Here is a 17568-nt window from a genome sequence, read left to right as displayed (position 1 = left end):
AACATATTTTGTAATTTAAAGGATTAAAAAAGTTATTTTAGGATATTTGAAAGGAGAAATGGTCACAATGTAAACAAAACTTGTAATGTAGAATACATAGAGCGATACTAAAACAACTTTTTTCAAAATTCTAAAACGGATTACCTCATTCAAACAACTGCTACAACATATCCAAGTAATTAAATATTGCAACATATTTATATTTACATGAACCATGTATTCAAAACATTCCTTTTTTATTAATTTTTGTTACTTTAACTTGTCAAGACATAATTATCTTTTTTAACAAACTAATTTTGACTTGGATATTGCACTAAGTACTAAAGATTCACAAGCAAAACTATTTAACAATTATATTCGCAAAACTGCAAGAGTTAAAACTTCCACTACCTTATATTAAAGCGATTACTTTAATTCAAGTTTTTATATATTTAATATAAGATAAATATATCCACTTGTTTATAAATATAGATATTAATTTCTATAAAGTTTACCAAAATCATTTGTATATAAAACTGCATGTATAGTAAAATCAACCGTTTGTGTGTAAATTTATACCATTATCCAAAAAATAAAATTTCAAAACACTTTTTTGTTAATTTTTATTTTGAGTCAATGCTCTGAGCATGTATGATATTAATATTATTAAAACTTATAAATTTATACCTTTAACTAAAAAAACTATAAAATTAACAAAGTCTTATTATAATTCTTCATGAAAAAATTTGTAAAATTTAATACATTTTCCGAATGTATGATAGTCTTTAGATCAAATTTTGAAAGCATTGGAATAAATATTGTACTATTATAATTTAAATTAAAGTTTGTAAAACAGTTCCAAAATCTTAATTTTTGTATTCAAAGTCAACTGAATAAATTTCAAACAAACCTGTGATGTTATTTTTAGAAGAAGTCCCGCTGGATACACTGGAAGAAGTTGAATTTCTGATTTTCAATTTCTTGTGCTTGCTGCTACTGGATGAAGATGACGATTTCCTGTCTCCTAATTGGTCGGATTTCCTGTCATGTGATTGGTTCCTGTCATGCGATTGGTTCCTGTGGATTGTTGTCGATGGTGACGATGACGCTTCGGAAGCCGATGACGTCATGAGGAGGTCTGTGACGTAATAATTGTGTTTCATTGATTTTATATTTTTTGTTTTTTAACTTATAGTATTAGTTACATAACCAAGGATACTCTGATCTTGAAAATAAAAGTTTAATAAGTTTTAGTTTTTTAGTTGCAAAACTTGAATGATTTGTTTGTATGGACAAATCATGTGTACAATGGAAAAAGGAATATTAGTGTGTTTTGTTCACAGCACATAACTTATTTTACAATAAGGCTTTTATCAATATAAACTTTACAAGAAAAATTCTTCTTATATATGTTTTTACATTAAAATATTCAAAAAGTTGCACATTTAAATTCAAAATTAATAATAAAAATTAGTAACTGAATGTATAAAATTGTTAAACTTTTGATAAAATGCAACAGTATAGTTAATTAGTTGAAGTTAATTTTACTTCAGATATTTATAATATTTTTCACCTTTTATGGATAACTTAAAGCAGCAATAATTGAGGAAATTTTACAACACATTTAAATCAATTTAAAAAACATGATAATGAAAGCCATTAAAAGAAACTTGATAAATTGTTGAGTTTTTAAGGTAATTATAAAACATTTAAAGCAATCAACCTCGTAACTGAAGTTTTTAAAACTTTATATTTAATTATTGACAGAAAAAACTTTTGTAAAATGTAACCTTTAAGTTGTATGAAAAAAAATATGTATAATATAACGTATATCAAATGAATGTTTATCTTTAAGTAATTTGAAAACAAAGCTAAATATAAAACAAGAATAAAGTTTTTAAGACACAAAACGTAAACATATACAAGTTTAGACAGATTTGACAGTCAAATTCCAATTTTAACATTTATGTTTACAAGTTTTTGTCACATAATAGCTAAATAAATGTTACTTAAATCCATGGTATTTATAGTTAGATTATTCTAATGCATGAACCTCTATTGTTGTATATTGTACTGGGGATTGCATTGTTATAATTGAATTACGTTTAGTTCAACTTTTTAAGTACTTAAATGTCTTTAATTAAGTTGCTATTTATTTTTGAAATTGATAAACTTATTTTGCTTTTAAAATTAGTCCATTCTTAAGGATTTTATTTGGTTATTAAAAAAATACAATCTTATTAATTGAAAAAATTATTAATTAAAACATATTTCTCATAAAAATTGTATTTTTATATTACAAATTAAACATTTTTATCAAATAAGTATTCTTGTTATTAAAATAGAAGAAATAAAATGAAAATATCAAATTGTTATTGAAATATATAACTTATTTGATAGCATATTCAAATCAAAACTATGTTTTGTATGGTAAAACTTTATCTTATAAGATTCTATAAACAAAAAACATTGTATATTTAAATGTAAGCAAACAATACTATTAATGGTAAATAAATTATTCGAAAACTCAAATAAAACTAACTTTTATTAGACGTATTAGAATGTTTCTTCTTTATTTGTGTTGTGGGCTTTTGACTAGATGTCTTCTTTGGAAGCTGTGAAAGTTATTTGAACAGTGTTAATTACAGAACATAACTGAAGAAACTTTAGTTCATTATATCAATTCATTTAAATTTCATCGAAAAATGTAACAATTTTGGAAACATTGAACCTTAGTTTTTTCCTAATATACTTATTTACAAACACTAACAATACTCATCGACGCAAATATTTTCAGTTAGTTGACTATGGAACTATTGTTGCGAAGTTTAAGGTGATTATGGGCGGTTTTTGGATTTATTTGAGTACATTTCAAGTGCACTTGTAGTATGACAATAAACAATACTGTAGTTTAGTTAGGAAGAAAAGTGAAATTTACACTTTTTAGAATGCTATGGCATTTCTTTAATCAATTTTAAAAAGTTCTTTTTCAGAATGAAATAATAAATCTAATTGCAATGTATAACAATTTTTAAAGTGATAATTCATATTAAAAACTATTTTACTTTTTAAACTTTTAAAGCTGGTTAAGGATTAGGCTGTAGTTTATTTTTGTTTAAAATATTGTTGTATAAATATTTTTTTAGTGATATATTATGAAAATGATCAAAAATAGCACTTATATAATTTTTAATACATTTGTTAAACCAATTTAGAAAATATTTTATTATGTTTAAAATAAGAAATTAAATTACTGTGTCCAAAAATTTCCAGTGATACTCCATGTTAGTTACTATTTTATTTTGTAAACTTTTAGAGCAGATTAAGTATTAGACTAATAAATTAATTAATGTAAATAAGTGTTTAACTTTAAGTGTTTTAAATATAACAGTTCTTTTATTGATATAATATGAGATTAATCGTCAAACTAAACACAAGGTTTCTCAAAAACGAATACTTTATTTTTTATGACTTCCTAAGATATTCTACTAAGTAGTTCATATAAAGTTTATCATACTTATTAAATGGAAATACCCTGAGAGAAATACATTTTAAATACCTACAAAACAGGAAATTTCATACTATTTATTAGGATTAAACATCAATAAAAAACGTGTTTGTCCAAAATTGGAAAATATTTATGTGTAAATTCAAGAATTTTATTAGAAAGAATAAAACTTCTCTATAATTAAAATAAAAAACATTCAAAAAATTAAAACAATCCTAGGTTTTTTTAAATCCTGCTATTTTAATACTTTATTTTTTCAAGCATGTTTTTAATCTATTGAATAGATTAATGTCTGAAAATATGTCTTTTTTGGTATAAAAAGTTTTTACTTACAATGAATACGCTCTTAAATTCAAAAGTACAAATGCATATACAATTTCATGGTTATTTGAACACAGTATAGTCGTGTAAAAACTGATATTAAAAAGATTATTGTCCACTATTGAACCATTAAGTAGTATTATCAAAACTTCTAAGCACAATATAACCATGTTGAAACTTAATAAAATTGCATTTAATTCCTTATCAAAACTTTTAAGCACAATTTTGATGTGTTGAAATTAATAAAATTAGATTTAAAACTATGTACATATCTACAACATTTGGTTGTTAAGAACAAATAGTTATACACATAATTAAAATTTTAACAAATTGTTTTTATGTTAAACTTTTTTAATAAATTTAACAAAAGTTTATATCTTTTAGGTGTAATTGAACAATAAAGTTATTCAAATTCTGTTAAAGTAAAATGCAATTGAACAAGTTTCTGTTAGAATAAAAAATTAATTAAATTTATTTCAGAATATTATTATGACATCTTTGAAATATATTTATTTTTTAAAGAAATACAAATATAAAAAAACTGTTAAAGGTCAAAATTTTAATGAGAAACCAAAAAATGTTTAATTTTTGTTCATAAACTTGTAACTGTGTAAGATATATACAAAACACAGTAAAGTTTGGTATTTAGTTTATAAAAAGTAATAAAAAGGTGAACTTTATAAACCACTAAAATGTGGTAACAAGTTAATTATTGACAATAAACGTAAGTAAATACACTTTCATTAAACTTTTACAACAGAAAGTTTATAATGTAACTTTCATAAATTAGTTTTATATAAAATTTCACATACTTAAAAACAATTTTACATTTAGCTTTTTGTATCAAAATTAAATGTATTTTATTAATTATAAAAAGAAAATAAATAACACAAAAACTAATATCCGATATAAGACTGCTTTTAAAAGTTTATACGAAGACAATTTAAGAATTTAGCTTTACATGTAATTAAAACATTTTAAAAATCATTTAAACTCGAAAACAAAATAAAACTTCTCAAATGGACAAATTAAAATCTCATTAGTGCCAAGAAAAATTGTTTTTTTATAAAACATTCTTGTTTAGTTTTATTTTGTTATTAAATTTCAATGTTTATAACTTATTCAAAAACCTTAAAAACAACTTAAACATATAATTTCAATAAAATTAAAACACTTGGTAATAATAATGTATGGAATTTTAATAAATTCAACCAGCACTTTTTATTAACGATGAAAATTTTATCAGTATAGATCAAAGATAAAAAAACTTGCTTAATTGTTTTTTAAATTTCAGTCAAAAACTTTATATTTGAACAGCTTCATAACTTCCAACAAACTAAGTTTCAAATTTGTTGCATGGGAAAGTTGCAAAGACAAATAATCAATTGATAGCAAGTTGCAATTGATTCTGTATGACTTTGAACTTTTCAAATATAAACTTGAACTTTACTACTTTTAATCATTTATTTGTATTGATTCTCGTTTGTTTTATAAGAAAAACTGAACAGTCTGTATTGAAATTATTTAAATGAAATTTAATAAAAATTTGAAAAGTTTTTTTTGATAGTTGGTTTATTATTTAATTAAATAAATTAACCACTTGTCTAAAAATTAAAAAAAATATAGAATGAAGTAAATCTCTTTGTAAGATTTTTTTTATTTCGAAAAAATATCAAATATAAAGTTAAATTTTAAAAGATTTCAAATAACTTATTTACACTTTTTAAATTTCATTTGCATTTAAAACTGTCTGATAAGCAAACTTTTTAATAAAAACTACCAGATAGAAAAAAAGTTCACTAAATATTTACTGTAAACTTTTGATGTAAATCAAATACAAACTTGAACTTTGGTTGAGGCGTTTAATTATTTATTTTCATTGATTTAATTTTAAAAGCTTCACAAGCTAGTTCAAAAAATAAACTGAGTCTTTGCTGTTTGGAACGAAAAACTAAAACATATTCTAATGAAAATATTAAAACAGTGTACTGTATATACATAAAAAAAAATAATTAAATTTGTAGTTTTGTAAAAACTTTCAGTAGTAATACAAATAGGCAAAGTTTGAAACACACACTTTACTATCTAACCTTTACATATATGTATTTTAGTATATTTTTTTGCAAACTAGATGCACAATACTTACAGGAGACATATGTTACAAAATTATTTGATACAATTTAGTACTTACATCAATTTTAAAATGCATTAAACAACAAATTTCAGTAACAAATTAAGTAATTGCACTTAGCATTTCTACAACATATGTTACTAGGTGCTTTAAAAATATATATTTTTACATAAACATACATTGAAAATATCAAAAATAAATATATATCATTTTAAAAAGTTAGAAAAATATTAAACAAATTAAAATAGTAAAAAACTCAAAGTTTAAAAAAGTCTCTTTTTAAACAAACTCATCAAACTTAGACGAAAACAAATTTAAAAGCATCAGAGTATAAGTTTTGTGAATCTTTTGCTTGCATAAAATTAAAAATTAAATAATTTATAATTCTAATATAACCATTTTTCAGTGCAACAAGTTTGAATTAAATTTATAGGCTTCTGGTTATAACTATCATAAAAAGACCTGACAATATTGTAGTTAAACTCTTTTGTCTTAAACAAAACATTTACTTTTTTTTTAATAAAAATATTAAGTAATCGATTTTATTATATAAAGTATTGTTTTTATCAAATGCACTAAATTAGAAAATTTAGAAAAAAAAGTTGTAGAAAATGTTATTTAAGAACTATTTAAAACAAGCCTAATCACAATCAAATAAAAACTTTTTTCCTCTTTTAAAAGCTAATAACCAATTTTAGAAACTAAAATTCTTTTTATATGTTTTTTGCTTATGCAATATATACAAAACAAGTAATTTATAAATAAACTTTTCATGTGAGAATTAATTTACCATTAATACAATACCATCAACTAAAAAAACCTTAACAATACAGATTTTTTGTTTTAAATTTACATTTTACTTGCTTAACAAATTGTTTGTAATGAAACAAAATAAATGACAATTGATTTCGTTTGATGAAATAGTCAATTGTTTGAATTCGTTCCAAATTTAATGCTTTTCAAAAATTTTTGACGAATATAAATAACTTTTGTTTTTATGGTCAGTTTTGCCAAGTAATATTAAAAGTTCTTATTTTTTTTATTATACATATTCACAGTCATAAGTTATTACCACAAAATATTAAAACAATTTATTCTGACATGGCAATGTTTTCATGTAAACATTTTATCATGAAAACTGTCTAATGAATATTTCCAAGCTACTTTCTCAACATTGTTTAACTATTTCTATATTAATTTCACACTCACTTAAAATATTTTATATTATCAGTTAAACTACAAGTTTTATATAAGACATAAAAACGCTTGTGCAAATAAATGTCATAAAATAAACATCTATGTCACATGTCATAGTAAATAAACTTTTTAGTATAAATTATTGTAAAACACCTGTGTTTCAAGTTTTTTCTATGTTATATTAGCATGAATATTATTGGAACTCATTTGTGCTTAATAGTTTAAAAGGTAAATTCAAAAAAATATATTTAGCTTAATTTTTTACTACTTCCATTATTAAACTAAGGGCTTATGTTAATAAGTTTCAACATCTAATTAATAACTCTTGAACATATATATATATAATGCTCTAACATTATAGAAATCCCAAAACATACAATAAAGTAAACAACAACTCCAAAATATTGAAACTAGGTTTCAATTCAATTCAATTTTCTACTTCTGTATATATGGTAAGTAATTAACGTAACAACTCACATTATTTTTTTGTTGTTGTTTGGGGTAGGGGTTAATGTGGGTCTGCCAACTTGAACTTTTGGTGGGTTCAACATAATCACCCTTCTTACTGGGTTGGTTCGACCACAGTGGTTTGTGAACGCCGCTCACTACTGGTTTCTTATCAGCTACTGGTCTGTTTTCAGCTACTGGTTGTTTCTTTTCAGATGGTTTCTTGTTTGCGTGGTTTGATTTCGGCTTGTCACTCGATGTTAGTTTCAAACCTGAATATAATTTTTATTTACAGTTAAAATTACAAATGTATTGTATTGAAAAAATAAGTTGCTAGCAAATAGAATCACGCATTTAAAATTCTTAACTAGAGTATATCAATATAGAAGACAATTGTAAAACTATTAGGCATAAATAATATACTCTGGGGTATTGAAGTTTAAAGAAGTCTGTGGTATAATATTGATGATTAGCAAGTCTCGAACAAACTTAATAATAAAAAACACAAACCGGCGAGCTCATGCGAGGGAGGAGCTTTTGTTACGTCACAACTGCAATCTATGACGTCATAACTGTCATGAGCACGTGACTTCTTCTTGCGATCTCTGACGTGGTGGCGATCTTTCACGTCTTTAGTCGGTGTTGACTTGCTGGATGTACTCCTGCTAGATGACTTTTTGCTGCCCCTCGGAGATGGGGGTTGCATGTCTATCAGGGGCGGATCTTTAAATGGTTTGAAAATTGTTTTTTTGATTAAATGTATATTTGTGTTAGTATGGTAAAGCTTAATAATTTAGTTTACATCATTGCTTTTTATTTTTAGCTAATATTAAAAACATAAAATAAATTAATTTTTACAAGTACTTTTTTTATGTTTAAATGGCTTCGACCATTTACTTACACACAAAAATAACATTTTATAATAAAATTATTATCACTGAAAACATCATTTTATATGTCATAATTTAGGTGTTGACATCAACAACTTATGTATCTTAACCTTCGTTTGCAGAATTTTTCACTCTCAACTTTGACGAAGGCTTCGACGTGCAGGGATGAAAGTCTTCTTCAGTCACGTGATTTGATTTTGGCGGGTTTTTCGTCACGTGATTGGATTTTGGCGGGTTTTTTGGTAGAGGTGGCGGGGGTATTGTGAAGTCGTAATCGTAATTCTCGTAATCTTCCAAATACTCCCCGTTTGGCTCATCTGTGAGTGGTTTGATTGGTTAAGTAAATTGGGAAGTAAAAAAACTGTGATATTTAGCTTAAGTAACTAATTTTATAAAAGAAGTCATTGTGATAATGTAATGTATTTGTAACACTGTTAAAGCAGTTTAGTTGTATATAACAAAATTATTAGCAGTTAGATCTAACTAATTCATATCTAAATCAATATGAAGCTTATTAACACTCAACAATACAAACCACTGAAAGTGACCGAGTGATGGTGATTATCTTCGTGGTGTTGATATTCGGGTAATAATGTGACGTGTTTGGGAGCAGTCGAAGTCGTCACAGGTTCACAATCGCGGTTTGTGTACAGCAGCAACAGCGGTTGGTGTCTGGACTTCACGCATTTGTCAACAACGTTCGCCCACCTTTTTCCCACCTGTTTTGAGATATTTCAGCAAAGAGAGTTCTAATGAAAGTTTAAAAGGGTAGGAAGTTTATAACTTATCAAAATATTTTTATTTTACAAAAAAACAACAGCTAGTGTGTAGTACATTTATAAACTATTATGGTAATGCAACATAAACTAAAAAAGTATGTAGTTCTTGTATACAATTGCATAGAAATATGTTATAACAATTTAAAAACTAAACTTTGACAAATTGCAAACGTATAAATTACAACTTTAACAACTAACCTCAATAACTTGCGCGTCATCGAAATAAATCCACATGTTAAGCTTGTTATGGAAGAAGAATGTGGAATAATGTTTACCGTAATAACACACCATTCCGACTAATACGAGTGGATTCTGCGACTTACCTTCGTTCATTGTTGTATTGAATAGCTGTTGAAAAATATGTTAATAATGTCCATTGTAAATGCTAGTTTAGCATCAAAAAATTATGAAACGTTCAACTTTAAAAATTTTAACTTCCACTTATTACTGTTTCTGCAGATTGGTGGTAAAAATTAAACTTTAAAGATACACAAAAAAGAGGTTATTTGTATTTTGAATTAAAAAAAAATCTACATTATTCATATAAAAAATTAATAACTTGAAAACAACTAACGTCAGGCAATCTAATAGTAGTGCCGAGCATGTGTACGAGTTTAACAATTTCATCCTTGCTAGCTTGTTCACATTGCCAGGTTATACCAACAGATATGACATCAGGATCGTTCATAAGAACACGACGCACTTCACCCGCTAGTTCTGCACCACATCTTGACTGTGTTAAAGTAAAAGCATAAAGTTATTTCAGAAGCAGTAAGTACAGTTAAGTAGATTTAGCAAAATTTAGAGTATATATTTGATTTGTATGCTCTATAAATGTAAAGATTTGCTGTGTGCTGAGATTTTAAAACAATTAATGGAATAGATCAAGCTTTTTAGGTGAGTAAATAGATAATTGTAGCGATATAAATATATATAGATACGTCTGCACTCTATTAAACATATAAAAATAATGTTCTTATTTAGAAGTAGCTTGTATCTTTCTCTTTATTTGCACAGCGACAAAGACATTTTTGAATTATAAACTGAAGTTTTAAAACCAAATAGAAAAAAGTTATAAAAACAGTTAGAAAAAACATTACAATACTAATTTACACTAAAAGTCAGCATAACTCTCCAAGTTTTTTTTTAACTATAAATTAAAAATTTTAAATCATGTAGTAAAAATGTATTGTTAAAATATATAATAATATAATATTGCAATCAACTAACAGGACAACTCTGCTGATCGTTGTAACTTCCGGCTTTTCTCACCAATCTACCGAACATATTGGCGCTTACAGGTTCGCGTATTCCATATCTTTCCCGCATTATATCATCTTGTTCACTGTAAAATGGTTGAATTTTTTTTAATAAAATGTTTTTATCGAAAAATTTAAAACAGTTAAACCAAGAATCAGTAAGTACAAATTATGCTGATATGTAATCAAAATTAATTCATCTTATTCACTGTAAAATGATGATTTTTTTATATATTTTAAATGAAAAATTTAAAATAATTAAGCCTATAATCAGCAAGTACAAATTATGCTTATATATAATGCTTTTTTACCATAACAAATTTTGACACATACCTGTAATAATGTAAACAAATTTGTTGCAAAAATACAAAAGAAATATTTATATGTTGAATTCAGTAGATTAAAACTTGTTTTTTAAATAACTATAAAATGTTCTGCTTAGATATGTTAAGGTACTTTATTACAATATCGTACTTTATCCTTTTTTTTACAAATAGATTATGGTTTCACCAATAAGCGAACTTTATATAATGTTGAAATAAATATCATCTGTAGTTGATTGTATGTTTTTATACCCAACAAATTATCATAAATCCACATACACACAAAGTATATTTTTCAATAATACTTATACAATAAATTTTTAATAACTTTCCATGGATATAAGTGTTGCGAGTTATGTGAATTTTCTTTTTAATTTATTATCTTACACCAACAAGACATACCACAGTGCAGTAGCAGAAACGTAATGCACAAGTTCCACATAACTGGAAGGTTCGCTCGTGGCACCGCACGGGCAAACGTACTGCTCGACAACGGTCATGCCGAACTTTCTGTGGGTTATGCAGTGCGCCGACGTGCACATGTCGTTGTTGTTCTCGTCGTCGTCCTCTGTCAGGTGGAAGTGCATCCTGTTTAGTATGTTCTCCTGTATAAATGTATTTCATTATTTGTTTTACAATACAATATATTGACAATGTGATAATTTTATTTTATTTTATCACACATGCATCCTTCTATATCAGGGTTTCCCAAACTTTTTTGCTTATGGCCCCCTTTAAAGAGTTTGAAAAAGTAATGGCCCCCTTTAACATATAGATTACTCAAAAACTACGATAAAATACACATAGAGCCTTTTTTTTTTTTTTGCTCTTCATTTGGAACTCAAGAATATCTAGTGTAAGTTTCAACTGCCATAAAATACACATAAGAGCTTTTTTTTTTTTGCTCTTCATCTGCAACTCAAGAATATCTAGTGTAAGTTTCAAGTTATGGCCTCATGGCCATGGCCCCCCTGTGGCTCCTTTACTGCTCATGGCCCCCCCTCTTCCCCCTTTGCTGCTCATGGCCCCCTAGGGGGCCACTTGGCCCACTTTGGGAAACCCTGTTCTATATGCTAATAAAATTGTGTTTTACTTAAAAAATTGTTGTGTACAATTAAAAAATAAAAGTAAAGTGCATACTGTTCAATATGTTCTCCTGTGTGTATAAATGTATTTCATTATTTGTTGTGTTCTACAATACATTAATAATGCAATGATTTATTTCATCATATATGCATCCTTCTGTATGCTTTAAAAAAGATGTCTTACTTGAAATAAAATTCGAAGATGATTTATTTGTGTCAAAATAAAAGTTTTAGTAATAACAATTTATTTTATATTGTAAACTAAACAGATTCTTATAACAATTAGAATAAACAAAACTAGTAATAAATACAACTAACATACTACCCAGCAAGAAGGTCTTAAAAGCACGATGTAAAACAAAGTCTGACTATGACATAATACTTTAATAATAAAAACTAACAAAACAATATAAAAGCACAATATAAAATAAAGTCAGATTATGACAAAATAGTAAAATAATAAATAATATAAAATATAAATTTCAAAATAATAAAAACCTAAATTAAATATCAACAAACTAACAAAACTTAATTGATTATTTGATTAGGTATTTCATTGCAACAAGTTAGACCAGATCAACATGAAGAAGAAACTCAACTTAGTTTAAACAAACTAAAATAACACTAAATTAAATGCCAAACTACTAACAAAACACTCGGCAGCATCGTCCATGCTCCCCAGCTGAAACCTGTTCTCCTTCTCGAAAGTCACCGCGAGCGCGCTCCTCAGCAGATTGGGTGCCAGCGCCCTGCACTTGCTGTACTCGAACTGGTCGAATATCTGCTTGAGCGCGCAGAATATGCACGACCTCCCCATGCACCTGTGCCCTTCCAACCTTCGGAAGGAACGCCTGAACACGTCCAGGTGCCATAACACCTGTCGGTAATATTTTTTAATCATAACGCATTTGTTGTTGTCATTTTATTTTACCATTACTATTTTTTACTATAGTTATAATATAATATAGATGCATCCAAGTGTCATAGTACCTGTTGGTAATAAATCATAACGCATTTGTTCATTTTATTTTACTTTGAACATTTCAGAATAACTTAATCATAAAAATATGAACATTGGGATTTGAAGAAGATGCAAAAAAACACATGTATGCTTGTATACTATAGTTGTAATATAGATACATCCAAGTGCCATAGTACCAGTTGGAAATATGTTTGAGATATACTGCAGATGTCAAGTTAAACTTAGCTAAAACTTGTAGTACTAAACAGAAACTTTTAGTACTAAACAGAAACTTACAAAAAAACTACTATATGTATATGTAAACATAATCAAATATCATAATACCTGTAAAAATTATCATTTGGGTTTTAAAATAACGTGTTAATTACAATTGCTTATAAGGGTAAGTGCTAAAAATATGCAAAAAAAAAACATTTGTACTGAACTCTAAATTTCAAAAAATGTGTTTATTGATGATACAATGAATATATATTATGGTTTTTGTTTATGTAACAGGATAAACATCTAAGAATACAATTATTTACAAGTAAATGTGGCAAGACACCTGTAAAAATTAATTTGAGGAAAATATTGCTTTATTTATACATTTATTAATAAAATCAAGTAAATTACATTAAGTGCTACTCAAGAGCACAAATGTTTTTGTGAAAAAAAAATTATAGTTTTAGTAAAAAGTTAAGTGGAATAAATAAAGATGTCATAATGCCTGTTAAAAATTATCAAAATAGTTTTAAATTTTTTTAAACAAATGTTCAACAGATCCAAATGAACGAAATCATTCTAAATTGAAGAAATTTGTATGTTGTATAATGTAATTTGTATGTGTTGCCACTCTTTAAACCAAAAAAGCCAGTTTGAGTTTCTAAACAATTTTGAAAACATATTAAGAGACCACGCATAGATCAAAGTCACTGTTAATCAGGCTTGAATAATTAAAGAAATCATAACAATAACAAAATAACTTAAAATTTAGGAGAAAAAACGTAATAACAAAGGAAAAAAAATAATGTCATAAAAACTAGCCTCATATTTGTGTTAAAAAATACCTCACAATTTAACTCCATTACAAAAATAAAGAAAATATTAACCAAAAGGATGTTTTTTCAAAAAAATAAAGCTTAATAAGCATGTGTGCACAAAACTTTTTGACTTATACTTTGACTTGCTGTGGATAGTTTTTATTTTGAAATTAGGAAATCACTGCCTAACGCAACTTAATTAAAAACTATATTGTTTGTCTAAACTAAAAGCAAGCATGCATGATACTATTGAGAATGTTATAAAAAATCAGTATTTTAACATAAAAAACCACATCAAAATAAGCTAACAGAAAAGTCTGCATGTCCATTCTCTATACTGCACTACTAAGACATTTTTGACATTTAAATATTATATAATAAAACAAACAATTTTTAAAGAGTTTCTGTAGAAAAATTTAAATATTGTTTTTTACAAAATAGTTTACTAAAACATGCAAGCCTGTTTTGTACAGATGAAGCAAACAATGCAATTTATAAATTGAATTTATAAATGCAAATTTATAGCAAATTGAAAAACAAATTTTCATTCAAATAGAAACAATTGAATCTCCAATCTGTATTGCACAGTTGAAAAACCATTGAAAATCATTCAATTATGAATAAATCAACAAATTTTCATAAACACATGTATAATTGTATTTAATGTATATGTATAAATATTATTTGTGCTTGATCTAACTTAACTTAACTTAATACAACTATTTTAATTTAAAAACAGAAAATTAATCTGTATTGCTCTGTTGAGGAAACAGTCACAATCAAACATATTAACATGACATAATAAAAAAACAAACTCAAATAAAAATTAATTAAAAACATATAACACAATAAACAGATATCGATATTTGAATTATTCAAACCTGTATTGCACTGTTCAGGAAGCAGTTATTTTCTCCAGGTTGGTTTGTCAATCCCTTATTTGCTGCACATGACATATACCTGCCTCGACGCTTTGTTTCCTTTGGCATTACAATTTAAAATATACATGTCTGTATGAATAAAATGTAAAAAATACATTTATGTGTGTATGAACAAAACTTAAAATTTAAATGTCTGTTTGTATAATTACAATGTTAAAATACATGTCTGTTTGTATGAATACAATGTTAAATATACATGTCTGTTAATAGTTTTGAATATATAGTATGAAGTTTAAGGACTTGTAATTAAAAATTAGAAACATTTTATAAAAGTTCAGTTTTAAATATAATGTCTGTTTTTATTAACAAAATTTTAAATATACATGTCTGTAAATAGTTTTGAATATATAGTATGTAATTTAAGGATTCTTAAGGGCATATGGGGTCCACCTTAATTTTCACAGGTTGATCTTATTTTATGGGGTTTTATCTGAGCTACAAGACATTTTAACAGCTTAAAAAAAATTAAATGCAAGAATTTTTGAAATTTGAAAAACAAAATTTTAATTCAAAAAATACCACCTTTTTTTTGTTTTTTCTATCTAAAATTTTAATTTTTCAATATTTTTAAAATCAACTTTCAAAGTCTTAACTAAAAAAAGATTATTTTCTGAAAGTTTGAGGTCTATAGCTCAAAAAGTGAAGGAGAAAATAAATTTTTAGTGATTTTTAAATTTTTGACAAAATTGACCCCAAAATATTTGCGGTCCATGTGTTTAAATTGGAATTTTTTTATAAAAATTACAATATGTGAATAGTTAAATGAGATCTTTCAATTCTTTTTAAACTGGCTTGTAGTTTGTACTTCAAGCTATCATAGAGGATCCAATGTTATTTTTAATAAAAAAAAATTTAGACCCCCCCTATGCCCTTAATTGTAAATTTTAGGAATATTATCAAAATTTAGTTTTAAATATATTTGTCTGTTTGTATGAATAAAGTGTAAAGTATACATGATGTTTGTACCAACAAAATAAACAATATACATGTCTGTTTATTTAATCTTTAAAAAATTACTATAGACTTTTAATTGTTAGTTTCACAAACTTTTATAAATTTATATTTAGAGTGTTTTTATCTATAGAGTGTTCAATTTTACATAAAATGGAATTTTTTACTCAAAATATCACAAACAATCTTTTGGGTAATAATAATATAATAATAAAAGGTTTTCTGAATTTATTATAAATTTTTGAAAATACATGTTTTTTGGTCTTTTTTTAGTTTGAGGGTTTAAAACTGTGACAAGTAGTAAAACAACATTGATAAGCTACTGTTTTTTTTAATAGAATTAGATTTAGATGGTGACAAAAAATTTACTTATATCATAGACTTTGTGTTTCAATTCATAATTTTAATAATTGTTATGTAAAAATTGTTTAAATTTGAGATTTTTTAGGGAATTTTGTTCTAAACTAAAAAAACTCAAGGTTTTGTTTCAAAATTTATCAAATTCTAAGTTAAATTTTCCAGGATTACAGGTTTTGCGGCAACCCTAAAACAAACATATATCAGATTTTTTGCATAAAAAAAATAAACTTAAATTAGGAGTCAAACTAATCCAAACCCCAAGCAAACATGTATTTCTGATATTTGGAGCTATCCCACACCACTTTTGAATAATTACATCAAAAAAAACTGTGAACTTTGACAAATAAAATAAGTTTATAAATGCTTTGATTTGATTAATCTTAAATGTGTTTTTCAATTAAGCTTGATTTTTTAAATAACAAACTCTCATACTTTCTCTTTGGTCAAGCACAAACTGTTTATTCTTGGCTTAATATGTACCTGCAGTCTCATGTGTTCATTTAGGTAATAGTGATCAAATGGTTAATAGTTTGTGTATAGAGATAGTATGCTTCAGTAATTTATTTATTTTTTGTTACTTATGTGGTATTTTTATAAAAAAAATAAACTACACACTTTATAAAATACTCTTTAACTTTAAAAACATATGATATTGATATATGAATTTGATATTTCTTTGATACCACAGATGTTTTTGTGTTAAAACTTTATTCCAACTTTGCGTTTCACTGCTCTTAAACAAATTTAAGAACAGATCTTCAGAGTCTATATCTTATTTTTTTATAAAAATTTTTATAATGTTAGTTAAAAACATGACCACCTTTACTAATAATTAACACTTGTCTTATCATAATACATTATAATATTATGTCACAAATTCTTTATAAACTTGAACTTTACTGCTTGTGAATGTTCACAAATTCAGGTAGACTTCTTTAAAAGTTCTAGCTGACACTAACTTCTACCAAATGATATGTCACAGAAAATATGTTGCTAACCAATAGAAGAAACATATTTTGCTGTAATTGTGTCAAAGACTGCGTTTTGAACTTGCAACATTCAACTCAGAGAGATTTTTAAAACATTTTTAACAAAAGTTAACACTTGCTCTTGTTCAAAAGCTTGATATGTTTTATAACTTAAACTATATGCTTCTAAAAATTTGAAATATTTTGTTAGATATAATCAACTTTCTATAAAGATCCAATACAATTGTATGAATCAGATACTTGTCATTGTCAATTTTTTCAGATTTTTAAAAAAATGAATAAAAATTAAGTTATTTAATAATTTCTTTTCAGTACTAACTTTATATAAAAATTTGAGACAACAATTCATTTTGCAGTATATTTTATTTTTTATGAACTAGAAATTTTTCAATCTACCCTTTTCAATG

General features: G+C 25.6%; 1 protein-coding gene across 2 annotated transcripts in view; it reads right to left on the bottom strand.

Annotated features, from left to right (window-relative positions):
* The window catches only part of LOC145837980 (uncharacterized), a 28128-nt gene extending 13196 nt beyond the window's left edge, over nt 1-14932 (bottom strand). For both annotated transcript variants that reach the window (XM_082945486.1, XM_082945487.1), the window contains exons 1-12: nt 14802-14932; nt 12569-12796; nt 11237-11439; nt 10483-10597; nt 9827-9985; nt 9451-9600; nt 9009-9192; nt 8584-8790; nt 8094-8306; nt 7614-7855; nt 2522-2594; nt 890-1117 (exon numbers count right to left, since the gene is read on the bottom strand). In XM_082945486.1, the coding sequence (XP_082801612.1) occupies nt 890-1117; nt 2522-2594; nt 7614-7855; nt 8094-8306; nt 8584-8790; nt 9009-9192; nt 9451-9600; nt 9827-9985; nt 10483-10597; nt 11237-11439; nt 12569-12796; nt 14802-14909 (2110 nt within the window). In that variant the 5' untranslated portion in view covers nt 14910-14932. The remainder of the gene's footprint in view (nt 1-889; nt 1118-2521; nt 2595-7613; nt 7856-8093; nt 8307-8583; nt 8791-9008; nt 9193-9450; nt 9601-9826; nt 9986-10482; nt 10598-11236; nt 11440-12568; nt 12797-14801) is intronic.
* Nucleotides 14933-17568: the final 2636 nt, after the last annotated feature.

The sequence above is a fragment of the Thalia democratica genome, chromosome 6 (genome assembly GCF_965202585.1).
Source record: "Thalia democratica chromosome 6, ktThaDemo2.hap1.1, whole genome shotgun sequence".
Lineage (NCBI taxonomy): Eukaryota > Metazoa > Chordata > Thaliacea > Salpida > Salpidae > Thalia > Thalia democratica.
Note: the sequence above shows the minus strand (reverse complement) of the source record. Positions and strands in the feature narration are given on the sequence as shown.